This window comes from Hypanus sabinus, chromosome 4 (assembly GCF_030144855.1).
Source record: "Hypanus sabinus isolate sHypSab1 chromosome 4, sHypSab1.hap1, whole genome shotgun sequence".
NCBI classification, from domain to species: domain Eukaryota; kingdom Metazoa; phylum Chordata; class Chondrichthyes; order Myliobatiformes; family Dasyatidae; genus Hypanus; species Hypanus sabinus.
Window position 1 is genome coordinate 96,657,845 of NC_082709.1, and position 21,039 is coordinate 96,678,883.

General features: G+C 40.5%; 1 protein-coding gene across 12 annotated transcripts in view; it reads left to right on the forward strand.

Moving 5' to 3' along the window:
• Nucleotides 1–21,039, forward strand: part of LOC132393009 (succinate--CoA ligase [ADP-forming] subunit beta, mitochondrial-like) — a 173,559-nt gene that overhangs the window by 37,493 nt on the left and 115,027 nt on the right. For all 12 annotated transcript variants that reach the window (XR_009511729.1, XR_009511719.1, XR_009511722.1 and 9 more), the window contains exon 4: nt 7,378–7,540. Coding sequence is in view for 1 of the 12 variants with exons in the window: in XM_059967694.1 (XP_059823677.1) it covers nt 7,378–7,540 (163 nt within the window). In the remaining 11 variants the exon portion in view is untranslated. The remainder of the gene's footprint in view (nt 1–7,377; nt 7,541–21,039) is intronic.

The following is a 21,039-nucleotide window of genomic DNA, read 5'->3' on the forward strand; positions in this document are numbered from 1 at the left end:
CTTTATCTATTTAGGTATAAAAATTACCAAGAAATATAAAGATTTATTTAGACTGAACTTTTTACCTATGCTCCATCAAATTCAACAACTTACTACAAGATGGTCTCCCCTATCCTTATCATTAGTTGGTCGGATTAATGCTATTAAAATGATGATCCTACTGATTTAGTTAAATTCAATAAACAGACATCTAATCCTGTTGTCAAACATACATTACGAATTTGGTTTCAATTTCGTAAGTTTTTTTACTCTGAAAAACTTTGTTCTTGATAGCCCTATCTTAATTTTTTTTTTCAAACCTTCTTTGACAGATCAAGCTTTTAGCATATGGAAAAGGAAAGGTGTAAAATGTTTTCGTGATCTTTTTTTGACGGTAGTTTGATGTCTTTCGACCAACTTTCCAACAAATTTAAGTTACCTAAATCTATTTTTTTTTAGATATTTACAAATCAGAAATTTTTTACATAAAGTTCTACCATCTTTCCTCAATTCAACTTCAATGGATTTCTCAGATTTGATTTTTACCTTAAATCCTTGTCAGAAGGGATTAGTGGCTTTTATTTATAATATGATTATGAAGATACAACCAGAAATATCAGGTAGAATTAAACAAGAATGGGAAAAAGAACTTCAATATAGCTCATATGTCTAAAGATAAGCTTGCTCGATTCTATTCTCATATTAACCCTCAATGTGACAAATGTCATTCAGATGTGGCTTCATTGACCCATATGTTTTGGTCATGTCCCACTTTACATAACTATTGGAAGGACATATTTGCTACCATTTCCTCAATTTGGAATATCGATTTACAACCTCATTTTATTACTGCAATTTTTGGTATACCAAATGAGGATGGTAATCAGTTTTCCCCTTCAATTAGACGAATGATTGCTTTTGTAACATTAATGGCCAGAAGGTCTATATTACAAAATTGGAAAGAAGTAAATCCTCCTACCACGTTTCAGTGGCTCTCTCAAACTATTTCTTATCTGAGCTTGGAAAAATTAGAAGCACTATTTTTGACTCATCAATTAAATTTGAAGAAACTTGGGGACCGTTCATTCGACATTTTCATATGAATTAATTTGACCTCTTTCAGACCTTCTCTTTACTTATTCTTGTTCAGGTATGGAGTTCCGGAGTTTTTGACACTATCATATACATATAAACTGTTATTATTGCCCATGTTAGTTAGTTTAGTTTAGTGTTTTTTTTCAATATATATTTTTTCTTGTATTTTTATTTTTTTTCTTCTTTTGATGATTATTTTTATTTTTTTCATATATAATTATTATAGACTTGATTGATTAATATACTATTTTTTTGTTGTTGATAATTAATAGGATATTGTTATCTTATTATTAATGTAATCTCAAGTCAATTGCACTTATAACCTATTCATTATTATGTTATGTTTTCTTTATATATGAAATTCAATAAAAAGATTGAAAAAGAAAAAGAAAAAACCTGTCTGATCCCTCCTACCTACATCATGTCCACATCCTTCCATCTTTCTCAAATTCATGTACCTATCTAAATATATCTCGTAAAAACCATAATGTATTTGTCTCTACCACCATACCAGGCAGCACATCCCAGGCATCCACTATTGAGTAAAAACACTTAACCCTCACATCCTCTTTGAACCTACCCCCCTCACCTTTAATGCATTCCCTCTGGTATTAGACATTTCTACCCAGGGAAAAAAAAACCCTGTCTACTCTATCTATGCCTCTTATTATCTTATAAACCTCTATCACATCTCCCCTCAGCCTCTGCTGCTACAAAGAAAACAATCCAAGCTTACCCAGCCTCTTATGATAGCACATGCCCTCTAAACCAGGCAGCACCCTGGTAAACCTCTTTCCTGTGTTTACCCTGGTAAACAACCTTCCTGTGGTGGGGCGACCAGAACTATGTGCAATACTCCAGATGTTAGATATAAGAGGTGGGAAATAGGAGGGACTCATGAGAAATATAGGATAGCTAGGAAGGAGCTAAAGAAAGAACTTAGGAGAGCTCGAAAGGGGTATGAGAAGGCATATAGGATTAAAGAGAACCCCAAGGCATTCTATGCGTATCTGAAGAACAGGAGGATGACAAGAATGAAGGTGGGACCGCTAAAGGATAAAGAGGGCAACGTGCCTGGAGGCGGAGGAGGTTGGGGAGGTCCTAAATGAATACTTCGCTTCAGTATTCACAAGTGAAAAGGATCTTGATCAGGGTGAGGTCAAAATAGAGCAGGCCTGTGTGCTGGACAATGTGGAGATTATGGAAGAAGAAGTGCTGGATTTTCTTAAAAACATGAAGAATGATAAATCCCCAGGGCCGGATATGATACATTCCAGGTTGTTGTGGGAATTGAGAGAAGAGATCGCTGGAGCATTAGCTATGATCTTTGAATCCTCTTTGGCTACAGGGGAAGTGCCGGACAACTGGAGAATGGCAAATGTAGTTCCCTTGTTTAAAAAAGGTAATAGGGAGAAACTTGGGAACTATAGACCAGTGAGTCTTGTGTCGGTGGTCTGCAAACTACTGGAAAGGATTCTTAAGGATAGGACCTACAAGCATTTGGAGAAGTACAGTCTATTCATGGATGGTCAACATAGCTTTGTGAAGGGAAGATTGTGCCTCACAAGCCTGATTGAGTTTTTTGAAGAGGTAACAAAAGAAATTGATGAGGGTAGGGCAGTGGATGTGGTCTACATGGACTTTAGCAAGGCATTTGAAAAGGTCCCTCACAAGAGACTCATCCAGAAAGTCATGAGTCATGGGATAAGTGGAACCTTAGCTGTTTGTATAAAAAATTGGCTTAAAGGAAGAAAGCAGAGGGTAGTTGTGGAAGGAAAGTATTCTGCCTGGAGGTCGGTGACTAGTGGAGTGTCGCAGGGATCTGTCCTGGGACCCTTGCTATTTGAGATTTTTATAAATGACCTGGATGTAGAGGTGGAAGGATGGGTGAGTAAGTTTGCAGATGACACGAAGATTGGAGGAGTTGTGGATGGAGCTTCAGGTTGTCGAAGGTTACAAGAGGATATAGACAGGCTGCAGAGTTAGGCAGAAAAATGACAGATGGAGTTCAAACTGGATAAGAGTGAGGTGATGCATTTTGGAAGGACAGACCAGAAGACCGAGTACAGGGTTAAAGGTCAGTTACTTAAGAGTGGATGAACAAATCCATATATCCCTCGAAGTTGCTGTGGAGGTTGATAGGGTAGTTAAGGTCTATGGGATGCTAGGTTTCATTAACGGGGGATTGAGTTCAAGAGTAGAGAGGTCATGTTGCAACTCTACAAATTTCTGGTGAGACTGCACTTAGAGTATTGTGTTCAATTCTGGTCACCTCATTATAGGAAGGATGTGGAACAATGGAGAGGGTGCAGAAGAGATTTACCAGGATGTTGCCTGGTTTGGAGAACAAGTCACATGAAGTAATGTTAGCAGAGCTGGGACTTTTCTCTTTGGAGCATAGAAGAATGAGAGGGGACTTGATAGAGGTCTACAAGATAGAGCGGCAAAGATAGGTGGATAGTCAGTAACTGTTTCCTAGGGCACCAATAGCAAAAACCAGAGGGCATATGTACAAAATTAAGGGAGGGAAGTTTAGGGGAGACATCAGGGGTAAGTTTTTTTACACAGAGGGTTGTGAGTGCCTGGAATGACTTACCAGGGATGGAGGTGGAGGCTAAAACATTAGGGGTATTTAAGAGCCTCTTGGACACGCACATGGATGAAAGAAAAATAGAGGGTTATGGGGTAGTGTGGGTTTAGTACTTTTTTTAAGGATTCTATGGGTTGGCACAACATGGAGGGCTGAAGGGCCTGTACTGTGCTGTAATGTTCTATGACTCAGAGATCCCAGCACAGATCCCTGCGGAATTCCACTAATTACCATCTTCCAGCTCGAATAAGTCCTTTCAGCCACTGTGTTTTATGTGCAAGCCTTTTCAGAATCTAAATAGCTAATTCGCTGCAGACCCCATGCATCTTCATCTTCTGGATTAGCCTTCCATGGGGACTTCATCAGATGCCTTATTAAAATCTGTGTTTATCCCACTCATTGCCTGACCCTCATCAATCACTTTCATCACCTTGTCAAAAAATCTCAATTGTTGGATAAGTCATGACTTACCCCTCACAAAGCCATGCTGGCTCTCCCTAATTTGGCCATGGGTTTCCAAATACTCATATATCCTATCCCTAAGAATTTTCTCCAGCAATTTCCCTGCACATGATACTCACTAGTCTGTAGTTCCTAAGGTTTCCCCTTATTCGCTTCCTAAATAGATGTCCAATGTTAGCCACTTGCCAGTCCTCCAAGACCTCGCTTGTGCTGAGAGAAGATGCTGGTCAGTCTCCTTCAATTACCACAGGTAAATCCCATCAGCTCCTGGGGACTTAGCCAGCTAATACTCATTAGGAGGCCCAACACTTCCTCCTCTTTGACCTGTAAACACCCTAACTTAATTATATCTTCAACACTGATCTCCTGGTCTTCCATGTTCTTTTCCTTTGTAAATATTGAAGCAAAATATTCATAAGTACCTTACTCACATTCTCCACATCTAAGCAAATTTTTCCTTTATCTTGGAGTGGTCCTACCCTCTCCCTAGGTATCCCTTTGTCCTTGATGTATGTATAGAATGTCTTGGGATTCACCTTAATCCTACTGGCCAAGGACTTTTCATGGCCCCTCCTGGCTTTCCGGATTCCCTACTTTAGTTCTTTTCTGGGTTCTTTATAATCCTCATGTACTTCATTTGATCCTACTTTCCAAGTTTTACATACTTTTTACTTTTTCTTGACTAATTCATCAATTCTCTAGACATCCATTCTTTAATCTTTCCATCCTTGTCCTTCCTTTCCTGTACTTTTGCAATTGATCTTTAAATGCCCACCACATACCTGAAGTGGGCTTGCCAGAAAAAAGGTGTTCCCAATTAACTCTCTTAGTTCCAATCTAATGCCCTCATCATTTGCCCTACTCCAAATTAAAACTCCCACAATGGCCAAAACTATTGCTATCCTGAAATTTAAGGAATTGTGGTCAGTGTTCCCTAACTGCTGCTTCACTAAAATATCAGTCACCTGGCCTGGCTCATTGTCCAACACCAGGTCCAGTATGGTCTCTCCTCTCATTGGTCTGTTCATATATTGATTTATAAACCTTCCTGGATACACTTAACAAATACTCCCCCACTTAAACCCCTTGCACTAAGAAGGTCCCAGTTTATATTAGGGAAGTTGAAATCCCTCATGACAACAACCCTATTATTTTCACACATTTTCTTAATCTGATTCGTATCTGTTCCTCAATGGCCTGGTGGCTATTGGGGGTGGGGGTGGGGGGGGGGTGATGTCTGTAGTGCAATCTCAGCAGTGTGTTTCATCCTTCCTATTCCTGAGTTCTACCTAATGGACTCGATGTCTGAACTCTCCATTATGTCTTCCCTGAGTGCAGTTGTAATATTGTCCCTGATTAGTTGTGCAAATCCACCACCCCCCCCCAACCTTTACCACCACCTATATCTTTTCTAAAACTTTGAAAACCTGGTACATTAATCACCAATTTCTGCCCCTCTCTCAACCAAGTTTCTGTAATAGCCCTGTGTACTGATCCATGTTCTTAAGTTCATCCCCTTTATCCATAATACTCTTGCATTAAAATATATGTATAATACGCATACGCGCGCACACAAACAAACACACACACACCCCCCCCCGCTCCTCATACCTGTTGTTTCAATTTTGCCTTTCAATACTTTCCCTGACATCTACCATCCTGTCCAGTGCTTCACTTACTGACCTGCTGCTCTGGTTCCCAGCACCTGCAAACTAGTTTAAACCCTCCTGAGTTGCAGTAGCAAACCTCTTGGTGAGAATATTCATTTCCCTCTGTTTCAGGTGCAACTTCTTGTATAGGTCACCCCTTTCCCAAAAAAAGTTTCTCGTGATCCAGTGATCTAGTGCTGCCCCCTGCACCATCTCCTCAGCCACTGATTCATCCATGCTATTGTCCTATTCCTACCTGCACTAGTCTGTGGCACAGGAGTATGGTAATTCGGAGGTTACTACCTTGGACGTTCTTCTCTTCAGCCTGTTTCCTACCTCTTCCCCTTTTCTGCTTATGTCATTTGTGTCATTATGCAACATGACTTCTGGCTGTTTACCCTTCCCCTTGAGATATCCTGTAGCTGATATGATACATCCTGGACCTTCACACCCAGGAGCAACACACTATCCTGGTGTCTCTTCTGTGGCTGCAGAATCTCCTGTCCCCTTAACTATTGAGTCTCCCATTGCTACCACGCTGCCTGACTTTACCTTCCACTGTTGAGTCTCAGTGCCAGTAGCCTAGCTGCTGCTGCCTGTGCTTTAATGGGTCATTCCCTCTCCCAGCAGCATTGAAAGAGGTATACTTGTTGCTGAGGGGAATGGCCATGGGGAACCCTGCACTGACCTCCCCTTGCCTCTCCTGGTGGTCACTCATCTACTGTTTGAAGTCAGTATTCTGATTACCTTGTTTTGTCCACACCTGTGATCATCCCCTATTTACTTGTTGCCCAAGTCTTTGGCCTTCTGCTGCTAGCCTTCAGCTTGAAAATTGGGCTGATCACTGAGCTTGGCAAAAGGTTTGCAGACATTTCGCTCTAATCGAGAAGCCATCATCAGTGCACAGTTGAAGGTGTTGCCTCCTCAGAATGCTGGCTTATATATTTCTCTGGGGTCTGAATAGATATTGATTAGACATTGTGATTTGGTTGTCTGGTTCAAAATGCTGTGAACAGTTTAGCAGTAGAAGATTTTGATTGGTTAGCTTCAAGGGAGTCCTGTTGGATGTTTGCTTTGCTGTCCAGATCCCAAGATTACCAGTAATTTATTGATTGTTGATGTTTCTCTTTTCTCTAAGGTTTCAGTATACCGGATCCATGTCAGTGTGTTTGTAGATGGATCCTTCTGCAGTGAATCCACTTTCAATGGACCTCCCTTGAAATGTCTGCAAATATTTTGCTAAGCTTAGCAATCAACCGAACTTCCAAATAGTCAACCCGAGCTACCAGTATTCTGCAATATTTCAAAGCCTTCAGCTTGTTAATTTGGATGTTTGGAAGGAGATTCAGTATAAAAATGAAAAGGAGAATCAGCAGTTTTGTATTCTTGGTTTCCTCCAATCCTACCTTTATCAGAGACCTTTGAGAGTTGTCGATGTAAACTAGAAAAATCCCTGCAGCTGGTGTTATGCTTTAAGAATAACTTAAAAAAAACTATCTTACTCTTTAGAGTTTTAAAGATACCAAATTAATATAGTGTATTATAACTTTCTGTGCATATTGCAATGAAAGGCAACCTAATTGTTCACTTTCTTCTTTCCAGTCCAGAACAAGCCCGGGATATTAGTTCCCAAATGATAGGAAAGAAATTATTTACAAAACAAACAGGTGCAAAAGGAAGAATATGCAACAAGGTATTGATCTGTGAGCGGAGGTACACCAGGAGAGAATATTACTTTGCAATAATACTCGATAGGATATTTCAGGTGAGCAAACGGTCAAGATTGTCATAAAAATCTGGTGAATTGCTATAGTGTTTTATTCACATTAAATTTATGAATATTTTAATTTATACTGCCACAGAAGCTAGGGATTTCAGGGAAATAATATCTTGGAACAAAATGATATTACAAAAGAGGAAATGCTGCAGGTCTTGGAAGCACATTTCGGGGTATAAATCCCCCCGCTCAGACTAAGTGTGTTCTAATACATTGTGGGAAATTATGGAAGAAATTGCTGAGGCCTTTCAGAGGTATCTTTATCACTGTAAGTCACGTGTGATGTACCGCAAGATTAATGTGTGAATAATGTTGTGCCTTTATTGAAAAAGGGCTGCAAGGACAAGTCTGATAAATGTTGGGGTGGAAAAAATTGCTGAAGCAGATTCTGAGAGACAGGATCCATGTGCACTTAGAAAAGTAAGTAGGATAGCAGTACGGCTTTGTGCATGGGAGATCGAGTCAAATAAATCTAATCAAGGTTTTGAAGAGGTGACCACGAGGACTGACAAGGATATTAGCAGTAGACATTGTTTACAGTAAATTTAGCAAGATTTTTAACTAGTGCAAGGTCCTGCACGATAGGGTGGTCAGGAGGTTAGATCACATGGGATTCAGGGTGAGCTAGCCAACTGTGTACAAAATTGGCTTGGTTGAAAGTGTCAGACGAAGGTAGTGGGAGGGTTGTATTCCAGATTGGAAGTGTTTTAACAGCTGTTCTGTAAGGATTTGTTGGGTCCTGTGTTTGTAATGTGTATTCATGATTTGGATGAGAATATAGTTGACAACACTAAATAAATTTGCTGGTGATATCTGAAAGGTTATCTAAGGTTACAACAGGGAAAATAGGCCAAGGAGGTGTGAATTGCTGCTATTTAGTAAATTAAAGCAGGGCAGGCACTGTGGACATTGTTGCAGAACAAAGTCACTTAGAGATACGGGTAATCTGATGGCATGAACATTGATAATTTGTTGACCTCCCCTTTCCCTATTCTTCAGTTCCCCAGTTGGCTCCCCCTTACCTCTTCTCTTCTCACCTGCCTATCACATGGTGCCCCTTTTCCTTCCCTTTCTCTCATGGTCCACTCTTATACTGTCAGATTCTTTCTGCAGCCTTTTCTACCTATCATCTCCCAGCTTTGTACTTCATACCTCCTCCCCCATCCATCTGCCTTCACCTATGGCTAAGTTTGTACTTCTTCCCCCCCCCTCACTTTCTTATTCTGACTTCTTCTCCCTTTGTTTCCAGTTGTAATGAAGGGTCTTGGCCCGACACACCTACTCTTTATTAATTTCCATAGATGCTTCCTGACTTGCAGAGTTCCTCCAGAATTTTGTCTTGCGCTAGAGGTACAAGTACAGAGTTCCATGAAAGTGGATTTATTCGTAGACTGGGATGTGGCATACTTGCCTATATCCACCATGGCATTGAGTACAAATGGTGGGATGTCATATTGCAATTGTACAAGTCATTCATCAAACTGCACTTGGAGTATTGTGTGCTATTCTGATTGCCTCACTATACGAAGAATGTGATTAAGTAAGAGAGGGTGCAGAAAAGATCACAATGTTTTCTGAAGTGGAGGGCTTGAGTTGTATGGAAAGACTAGATAGGCTTGACTTATTTCCCGCTCGAGTGTTGAAGGCTGAGGGTTGACATGATGTATTTTATAAATCATGAAAATCATAAAGTCAGTAAGGTGGTGGTTACTCTTTTTTTTTTCTCAACATAAGGGATGAATGTAAGGAAGGACAAACCAATGATTGGGTACATATGCAGACAGTGCTAAGAATTAACGTACCACAGAAGCAAAATACAAAAGAACGAAGAATGCAGGATTGAAGATGCTGTATTTAACTGTGTGTAGCGTTCAGAATAAGGTGGATGAACTCGTGGCGCAGTTAGAGATCGTATGATGTTGTGGGCATCACTGAATCATGACTGAAAGAAGGCCATAGTTGGGAGCTCAACATCAAAGGATATACTTTGTATCGAAAGGACAGGCGGGAAGGCATAGGCGGTTGTGCGACTGTTGGTAAGAGATGGAATTTGCATCTTTAGAAAGAATGTTGAATCTTTGTGGTTGGAGTTAAGAAACTGCAAGGGTAGAAAAGCCAATATGGAAATCATATATAGGCCTCCGGATAGTAGCCAAGATGCTGGGTTAAGATTGCAAAGGGAGCTAGAAAAGGCATTTAATCAGGATAATGACACAATTGTAATGGCAGATTTCAATATGCAAGGGGATTGAGAAAATCAGGTTGGTGTTGGATAACTTAGAGGAATATTGGCTAGATACAAGCGAATGGAACTAGTTAAGGAAGGCACCTTTGTCAACGTGGATGATTTGTGTTGAAGAGTCTGTTTCCATGCTTCATAACTGCACAGCAACTCCGAGTCCCATTTTCCTTTCTTATTTCTCTATGTACCAATAATTCTCCCTCAACAATATTTAAAATTGATATTTCTTCTGCAGACAATTGCATTCATGTGCAGGCTGTGTGGGCTTGCTCTTGCCAACAATGATCATGAACTCGGACTTGGGGCTATATTATGTATTTTTTGTGTGACTATGTAATGTATTGCTATTGTAAATGTACCATATGTACCTTGTACTGGGTACCTATGACTGTTGGTACCGTGTTTTGCACAAACCCAGAAAAATGCTGTTTTGTTTGGATGTATTCATATATAGTTCAATGCCAATTGAACTTGAATTTAATTGTTCCTGATCTGTTATTTGTTGAAGTTATTTTTTTTTGCTGGGAGCTTATTTTTATATATAATGAAACTTCTTAATATGTTCATATTGTTTCAATAAAAGGAGGGAAAATACAAAGATTATGTTGGATATCAACACTATGATTTTGATTGTTTAAAGATCTTTGTCAGTGCTGTGAGGTAGTTGTTTATATTTCCTGGACCTGTTTAGATGCACTGCAGTTAACTTTGCCAGTCCAGAACATTTTCTGTGTTCCTATGAATGCTTGGTCAAAAGAATGTGATTTTGCATACTGATCACGAAGTTTACAAAATTACAGAAGGTTTTGAGGAAAAAATCAGGATAGATTATTGTATCAGTTGGTCATTTGGTAACAATATTAACCTTCATTAAAAGTCTCATTAGAAGAATCAAGTAAAAAACAATTAACAGATAAAATACTGCAAATTCTGTAAATCTGAAAATTAAAAACAAATGCATTGTTGGATAAGTGGAATTGTTGAGCCAGAAATTTCAGCTGCTGAGTACATTCAAGAGATGGATTTTTTTTAAAGGTTGTAATAGAATTAAGGGATAGGGAGTTAGTGTAGAAAAAAATACACTGAAAGATTATGTATGATCTTGTTGAATGGTGAAGTGATTGAGAAGGAGAATAGTTTACTACTTTTTCTTATGTGGTGTCCAAGTCTTGATATTGCACCACTGGAAACAGATGTCTACCTGTTATGTTACCTTTTTGGTTAATCAACAATGTGGATTTGTGAAGTTCATTTGAAGATGTCGGCTGTCTACTAGTGGTGAATTATATATCATTCAAGCAGGCTGTTTGTCCTGAATAATATCAAGTTTTATTGTAGGTACTATACAGAAAAATGGAATGCATTCCATCATGCTCCTAATTGTACTTAGTAATTGTAGAAACAATTTTGGGGAGTCAGATTGATGGCAGATTATTTAGCCTTTGACTATCGCCACAAAACTTGGCCCTTCCAGTCTACACCAAACTGTTTCTACCTAGTCCTATTGACCCATACTTGGACCTTACCCCTCATTCCCCCTGCCATCCATGTACTTATCCAAACTTCCCTTAAATGTTGATGTCGAACCAGGATTTGCCACATTTGTAGCAGTTGTTCCACAGTCACATCACTATCTGAGTGAAGAAGATTCCTCTCATGTTACCCTTAAGTATTTTGCCTTTCACCCTTAACCCATGACCTCTAGTTTTAGTTTCACTTTGATCAAATCTCCCCTTATTGACCAGTGCTCCAGGGAATAAAGCCCTTATCCCTATTAATTTTTCCCTATAACTCGGGTCATGAATAGACAATAGGTGCAGGAGTAGGTTATTCGGCCCTTCGAGACAGCACCGCCATTCAATGTGATCATGGCTGATCATCCACAGTCTGTACCCCGTTCCTGCCTTCTCCCCACATCCCTTGACTCCACTATCTTTAAGAGCTCTATCTAACTCTTGCTTGAAAGCATCCAGGGAATTGGCCTCCACTGCCTTCTGAGGCAGAGCATCCACAACTCTGAGTGAAAAAGTTTTTCCTCAACTCTGTTCTAAATGGCCTACCCCTTATTCTTAAACTGTGGCCTCTGGTTCTGGACTCCCCAAACATCGGGAACATGGTTCCTGCCTCAAGCGTGTCCAATCCCTTAATAATCTTATATGTTTCAATCAGATCCCCTCTCATCCTTCTAAATTCCAGTGTATACAAGCCCAGTCGCTCCAATCTTTCAACATATGACAGTCCTGCCATCCCGGGAATCAACCTTGTGAACCTGGGCTGTACTCCTTCAATAGTAAGAATGTCCTTCCTCAAATTTGGAGACCAAAACTGAACACAGTACTCCAGGTGTGGTCTCACCAGGGCCCTGTAAACTGCAGAAGGACCTCTTTGCTCCTATACACACTGCTGTACCTGCATGCTTACTTTCAGTGACTGATGAATAAGGACACCTAGATCTCGTTGTACTTCCCCTTTTCCTAACTTAACACCATTCAGATAGTAATGTCTTCCTGTTCTTGCCACCTCACATTTATCTACATTAAACTGCATCTGCCCACTCACCCAACCTGTCCAAGTCACCCTGCATTCTCCTGACATCCTCATATTTCACACTGCCACCCAGCTTTGTGTCATCTGCAAATTTTCTAATATTACTTTTAATCCCTTCATCTAAATCATTAACATGTATTGTAAATAGCTGCGGTCCCAGTACCAAGCCTTGCAGTAAACCCACTAGTCACTGCCTGCCATTCTGAAAAGGACCAGTTAATCCCTGCTCTTTGTTTCCTGTCTGCCAACCAATTTTCTATCCCTGTTAGTACCCTACCCCCAATACCATGTGCTCTAATTTTGCCCACTAATCTTCTATGTGGGACCTTATCGAACGCTTTCTGAAAGTCCAGGTACACTATATCCACTAGCTCTCCCTAGTCCATTTTCATTCCTAGCAACATCCATGTAGATTTTCTGTACTCTTAACCTTATGGATATCTTTTCTGTAGGTAGGTGACCAGAACTGCACACAATACTTAAAATTTGACCTCATGAATGTCTTATACAAGTTCAACATAACATCCCAACTATTGTGTTCAATACTTTTGAAACCCCGCTGGTTTCCTTGGTTGTGTAATTGTAGGGAATACACACAGTGATCAAGCTAGTGAGATTGAGACTGCTCTCCCACCCCAAACCCCGGTTTGAGTGGACGCTGTGTAATTTGCTACCCTGTTACAACTCGGTTCCAGGAAATAAGAGACAGCACACTGTATACGATCAAAGGAATTATATTTATGAATCTTAACTAAAGTTAATAATCTATTCAGTATACATAATTTATTTACTTGTTTATTTATTATGTTTTATAATTATTCTCTCTCTCTGCTAGATTATGTATTGCATTGAACTGCTGCTGCTAAGTTGACAAATTTCACGTCACATGCCGGTGATAATAAACCTGATTCTGATTCTGATAAAGTTTAGTAAAGAAGAGGAAAAAAAAACAAAAAGGACTCAGTGTAATGAAAAGGTCATATGTGCACAAGTTGGAGTTCAGCTCTTCAAAAGGCCACACATATTCACCTCAATAGACCCTGGCACCTTGCTCCACCGAATCACGGACCCCCACCATGTTGAATCCTACAACTGATTCTCTCTAGTGTCTTCTCTCCACCTCCTGCTGAACAACAAAAAAACCCCCCAGACCAATCTTAGTGTCCCTCACAAAACCTCCCAGTTCCACCATCCTAATTAGATGGCACACATTCCTCAGCATCCCTCAACTTCACCCATAACCCAAACAGGCTGAAAGCAGAATAGACTAACAACTCTCACAGAACTGTTAAAATGAAATACCTACAACATAGCAGTAAAAATATGAATCAGGGTGTTACACTTTGATTTATGAAGGCCAATGTACTGAAAGCTCTCCTTACAACCCTACCTACCTGTGACATCATGTTCAAGGAACTGTGCATCTGTGCTAGTAGCCAAGATGTGGGGTTGAGATTGCAAAGGGAACTGGAAAAGGCGTGTAATAAGGGTAATGCCATAATTGTAATAAGGGACTTCAACATGCAAGAAGATTGGGAAAATCAGGTTGGTATCAGATTGCAAGAGAGGGAATTTGCTGAATGCCTACGAGATGACTTTTTAGAGCAGCTTGTGCTTGCGCCTACTCAGGTAAAGGCTATCTTAGATTATGTATTGTGTAATAACCCAGATTTTATTAGGGAGCCTAATGCAAAGGGACCCTTCAGAGGCAGTAATTATAATGTTTGAATTCATACTGCAATTTGAGAGAGAGAAGCATTAGTCAGAGATATTACTATTGCAGTGGAATAAAGGGAATTACAGGGGCATAAGAGAGGAGCTTGCACAGGTGGTCGAAGGAGTCTACTGGCAGGGATGACATTAGAGCAGAGATGGCTGAAGTTTCTGGGAATAGTTCACAAGGCACAGGATAGATAGGTCCCAAAAAAGTTGTTATTCTCAAATGGCAGGAGTGGGCATCTGTGGCTGACAAGGGTAGTTAAGGACTGCATAAAAGCCCAGGGAAGGGCATATTAGGTGGCAAAAGTGAGTGGCAAGTTGGTTGATTGGGAAGCTTTTAAAATCCAAAAGGGAACTAAAAGTTATAGGAAGTGGAAAGAAGTGAGGGCAAGCTAATCAATAATTTAAGCAGGATACTAAAAGATTTTCAGTTATATAAAGAGTAAAAGGCAGACAAGAGTTGATATTGGACCACTAAAAATGATGCTGGTGAAGTAGTAACGGGGAACAAAGAAATGGGAGATGAAATTAATGGGTACGTTGCATCAGTCTTCACTTTGGAAGACACTAGCAGTGTGCCAGAGGTTGGTGAGTGTCAGAATGAGTGCCATTGCTATTACCAAGAAAAACATGTTGGGTAAACTCAAAGGTCTTTGGGTGGATAAGTCACTTGGACCAGATGGACTACATCCCAGAGTCCTAAGAGATAACAGTTGCATTGGACATGATCTTTCAAGAATCACTTAACTCTGGCATGGTCCCTCTACTCTTTAAAAGGGAGGAAGAGAGAAGAAACAAGACTAGTAAGCCAAACTTCAGTGGTTGGGAAATTGTTAGAGTCTATTATTAAAGATGAGGTTTTGGATTATTTGGAGACTAATGATAAACTAAGTCAGCATGGTTTTTGTGAAGGGAAATTTTCCCTGACAAATCTGTGAAGTTCTTCAAGGAAGTAACAAGCAGGCTGGGCAAAGGAGAGGCAGTGGATATCATTTACTGGAATTTTCAGAGACTGGCATGGATAGAGGAATGGATGACAGGCAGGAGGCAGTGAATGGGAATAAAGGCCTTTTCGGGTTGGCTGCTGGTGACTAGTGGTGTTCCTCAGGGATCGGTATAGGTACCGCTACTTTTCACTTTGTCAGTGATTTGAATAGTGGCTTTGAGTCAAAGTTTGCAGATGACATGAAGACAGGTGGAGGGATAGGTAGTGCTGAGAAATCAATGCAACTGCAGCAGTACTTGGACAAAATGACAATTGGAATACAGTGTTGGGAAATGTAAGATAACGTGCTTTGGTAAAAGGAACAATAGTGTAGACTTTTATCTAAATGAGGAGAAGGCTCAAACATCAGAACTGTAGAGGGACTTAGGAGTCCTAATTCAAGATTCTCAGAAGCCTCATTTACGGGTTGATTCTGTGGTAAAGAAGGCAAATGCAATGTTGCATTTACTTCAAGGGGAATAGAAAGCAAGATAATACTAAGCCTTTATAAGACACTAGTCAGGCTGCACTTGGAGTATGTCAACAGTTTTGGGCCCCATATCTCAGAAAGGATGTGTTGTCAATAGAGAGTTCAGAGGAAGTTCATGGGGATGATTCCGGGAGTGAAGGTGCTCACATATGAGCGTTAGGCAGCTTTGGGCCTGTACTCACTGGAATTTAGAAGAAGAGGGTGGAGGGGACGATGATCTCATTGAAACCTATTGAATGTTGAAAGGACTGAATAGGGTGGGTGTGGAGACGATATTTCCTCTGGTGGGGTGTCCAGAACTAGAGGGCACAGCTTCAAAATTGAGGGGTAACTTTTCAGAACGGAGGTAAAGAGGAATTATTTTTTGCCTGAGAGTAGTGAATCTGTTGGAATGCTCTGACATAGACTGTGGTGGAGGCCAAGTCAGTGGGTATATTTAAAGTGGAATTGATCGTTTCCTGATTGGTCAGGGCATCAAAGGATATGGCAAGAAGGCAGGTGTATGGGGTTGAGTCATGATAGAATGGCAGGGCAGGCTCAGTGGTCTGAATGGCCTAATTCTGATCCTGTGTCTTTTGGTTTTGCGGTCCTCCCAGAGTGCTGTGTTTGACCACTCTATTCAGTGCCCTACTGTTCACTGTTATGTTCTAACCTGGTATGTTCTCCTAAAGTGCAAAAGTTTTGACCTTATCTACCCATGATGCTACTTTCAAGGAATTATGTATCTGTATTCCCAGATCCTTCTATTGCACTCCTTTTTAAGACCTAACCTGGTTGGTCATATGGAAATGCAACACCTCACCCTTATCTGCATTAAATTCCATCTGCCATTTTTCAGCTAATTTTTTCGGTTGCTTCAGATTAAGTTTCATGCTTTGATAGCTTTCCTCACTGTCCACTGTGTTCCCTTTCTTGGTGTCATATGTAAATCTGCTGATCTATTTTACCATGTTATCATCCAGATCACTGACATATATGACAAACAACATTGGATCCCTTGGTACATTACTCATTCCGGGCCTCTCGTCAGAGAGGCAGCCATTAATTACCACTGTATGGCTTCTCCTGTGAAGCTAATGTCAAATCCAATTTGTTACCTTCTTCTGAGTGGCAAGCACCTGAAACCTCTTAACCAGTCTGGACTTTGTTAAAGGCCTGCTAATGTCCATGCAGACATCATCCACTATCTTTTTCTCATCAACTTTCCTGGTAACTTCTAAAACTTCTACAAGATTGGTTAGACATGACTTTCCACAAACGAAGACATACTAACTATCCCTAATCAGGTCTTGTCCTTCCAAATACTTGTACATCCAGTCCCTTAGAATACCTTCCAGTAAATTATCCACTACTGACATCTGACTCAATTTCTTGGCTTACTCTTAGAGACTTCCTTGAACAATGAAACAACATTTGTTTTCCTTATCTCTAATTATCTTGAAACTAGTGAAATTATGATCACTTGACCCCGAAGTGTTCCCCTGCACACACTTCTGTCCTCTGCCTTGTCTCATTCTCTAATAGGAGATCCAATATCGCACTTGCTCTAGCTGGGACCTCTGTGAGGATTAAGGAAATGCATTGAACACATTTGACAAACTATCACATCTAGTCCTTTTTTAGTGTGGGAATTCCAGGCAATATGTGGAAATTTAAAACCACCTATTATCACAACTTTATATTTCTTGCAACTTTGCTATTGCTCTACAAATTTGCTCCTCAGAGTATCACTGGCTATTGGGTGGTGTATAATCATCCTTTTCTTATTCCTTAGTTCCACTCATAGAGCCTCAATAGACGAGCCCTCCAATTTGTCCTGCTGTAACATTTTCCCTTACTAGCAATATCACCCTCCCCCCCTTAATTGCCTTTTCCTCTGTGTTAAAACAGAACCCTGGAAAATTGAGCTACCAGTCCTGCCCTTCCATCATACAAGTCTCACTAATGGCTACAATATCTTAATTCCATATGCTGAACCATGCTCTGATCTCATCTGCTTTACCAGCAATACTCTTTCCATTGAGATAGATACAAATCAGATTCTTTTTCTCATGATGCTAAACCTTGCAGTTCCTGCCTTCTTAATATAATTTCCCACAACTGCTTCACTATCTGCTCTGGCACTATGGTTTTCATTCTCCTGCAACTCTGGTTTAACCCCCCCCCAAGCAGCAGTAGCAAACCTTCCCACGAGGATATTGGTTCCCCTCTCCCAGTTCTGCTGCAAACCATCCCATTTGTATAAGTCCCACCTTCCCTCAAAGAGATCCCAACGGTCCAAAGGTCTGAAGCCCTGTCTCCAGCACAATCTCCTTAACTATGTGTTAAACCTATTTCTGGCCTTGCCAGCATCTGGCATGGGTAGCAATCCAAAGATCATAACCCTGGAGGTCCTGTCATTTAACTAAGCAGCTAACTCTCTAAACACATTTTGCAGGACCTTGTCACCCTTCCTGCGTATGTCATTGGTTTTGATGTGGGCCGTGGCCTCCAGCTACTCACTCTTCCCCTCAAGAATGCTGTGTACTCAATTTGAGATATCCCTAACCCTGACAACAGAAAACCAACGTATCTTCTGTGAATCTTGTTTGCTTCCACTGAACCTCCTGTCTTTTCTCATAACCAATAACTTCTCTATCAGTAGTGCTTTCCTCTTCTTCCCCCTTCCCTTCTGAGTCACAGAACCATACTCAGTTAAAGAGACCTGACTGCTGTAGCTGTCCTCTGCTAGATCATTCTTACAAAGCAGTATACTTATTACTGAGGGTATGGTCACAGGGGTACCCTGCACTGACTGCTTATCTCCTTTACCTTTCCTGATGGTCACCTAGCATCCGGTGTCGTGCACCTTAGGTGTAATTATCTCCTATCAATTAACCCCTCAGCCTCCTGAATGATCCGGAGTTCATCTGGCTACAGCTTCAGTTTCCTAATGTGGTCTAAAGCTGCAGCTGGTTGTACTTCCTGCAGGTGTAGTCATAGAAACTGGATGCTTCTTAGAGCTTTCCCACATCATGTTCCAGGAGCACTCCACTTTCCTGACTCTCATTCCCTCTGCTCTAATTGCAAAATAAGAAAGAAACTTACGAGAAACATATACCGCCTCCTGTTGCCAAAGCCTCTTGAGTCATGAATGTCAAGCTCTCTCTAACTCTGTCCCACTCCAATAATGGCTGCTCCCAAAATGGCACTCTATTTAAACCAAATTTTTTTTAATGGCCCTTGACAAGATCCAACAATTGTAAGTCTGCTTAATGTCCCTGCTCTCATGCACTCACTCACCATAAGCAACAGTTTTCACAACTTCAAGCCCACCAAATATTATTCTGATCATTGATTATTGTGAGTTGTTAATTATTCTTTGATTTATAGAAAGTTCACCTGAACAACAGCTGGCTGACTTAAATAGTCCTGTCTCCTCAAGTGGATGCAATATTTATCATTGCATTAATTTGGCTGATATTAGATTGCAACTTTCAGCAATACAGCTTGAATATTATTGGGCACCTATCTAATTACACTAGAAAAAGTTGTTCATATCATATGACATTCCACATGAACAATTACAGCATGCCCTTCAAAGCACAGACTCCTCGTTGACCATCAAGCACCCCTTTTTTACATTAATGTTATATGAATTTGCACATTCCAGAAATTGGTTGACTTGATGACTACTTTTGAAGGTGGTGTCCTTCAGAAGAGCCAGAAATGAATCATTTATCTTCTGAGTGAAGATCTTTGATATTTTCAGCCGTAATGGGCCCCAAACCACAGAGAGCAGGGATTTAAGAAGCTGTTGCCTTCAGTTTAATTTATGCTTAAAATAGTATGTAGTGAGATGAATTGAGTTTAAGTTACTGCTATGATTTAAACCTAAGAATGGGAACTAAATGGTGAAGAAGAGACTAGTGGTCTCTTTGGAACTAAGCTGTCTCAGTTAAGGGAGGTCTGTTGGTTGTCTCTTGTCGTATCATTATTCACTTACAGTGAACACTATAATGATCACCGGAAGACTATATTTTATATTAAAAGCAAGAGGATAGTGAGGGATAAAATTGGCCCCTTAGAGAATCAGAGTGGTCAGCTATGTGTGGAACCGAAGGAGATGGGAGAGATTTTGAATGATTTCTTCTCTTCGGTATTCACTAAGGAGAAGGATATTGAATTGTCTAAGGTGTGGGAAACAAGTAAGGAAGTTATGGAACCTATGACAATTAAAGAGGTGGAGGTACTGGTGCTTTTAAGAAATTTAAAAGTGGATAAATCTCCGGGTCCTGACAGGATATTCCCCAGGACCTTGAGGGAAGTTTGTGTAGAAATAGCAGGAGCTCTGACGGAGATCTTTAATATGTCATTAGAAACGGGGATTGTGCCGGAGGATTGGCGTATTGCTCATGTGGTTCCATTGTTTAAAAAGGGTTCTAGAAGGAAGCCTAGCAATTATAGACCTGTCAGTTTGACATCAGTGGTGGGTAAGTTAATGGAAAGTATTCTTAGAGATAGTATTTATAATTATCTGGATAGACGAGATCTGATTAGAAGTAGCCAGCATGGATTTGTGCGTGGAAGGTCATGTTTGACAAACCTTATTGAATTTTTTGAAGAAGTTACGAGGAATGTTGACGAGGGTAAGGCAGTGGATGTAGTCTATATGGACTTCAGCAAAGCCTTTGACAAAGTTCCACATGGAAGGTTAGTTAAGAAGGTTCAATCGTTAGGTATTAATGCTGGAGTAATAAAATGGATTCAACAGTGGCTAGATGGGAGATGCCAGAGAGTAGTGGTGGATAATTGTTTATCGGGATGGAGGCCGGTGACTAGCGGGGTGCCTCAGGGATCTGTTTTGGGCCCAATGTTGTTTGTAATATACATAAATGATCTGGATGATGGGGTGGTAAATTGGATTAGTAAGTATGCCGACGATACTAAGGTAGGAGGTGTTGTGGATAATGAGGTGGATTTTCAAAGCTTGCAGGGTGATTTATGCTGGTTAGAAGAATGGGCTGAACGTTGGCAGATGGAGTTTAATGCTGAGAAGTGTGAGGTTCTACATTTTGGCAGGAATAATCCAAATAGAACATACAGAGTAAATGGTAGGGCATTGAGGAATGCAGAGGAACAGAGAGATCTAGGAATAACTGTGCATAGTTCCCTGAAAGTGGAGTCTCATGTAGATAGGGTGGTGAAGAGGGCTTTCGGAACGCTGGCCTTTATAAATCAAAGCATTGAGTACAGAAGTTGGGATGTAATGCTAAAGTTGTACAAGGCATTGGTAAGGCCAAATTTGGAATATTGTGTGCAGTTCTGGTCACCGAATTATAGGAAAGATATCAATAAATTAGAGAGAGTGCAGAGACGATTTACTAGGATGTTACCTGGGTTTCAGCAATTAAGTTACAGAGAAAGGTTGAACAAGTTAGGTCTCTATTCATTGGAGCGTAGAAGGTTGAGGGGGGATTTGATTGAGGTATTTAAAATTTTGAGAGGGATAGATAGAGTTGACG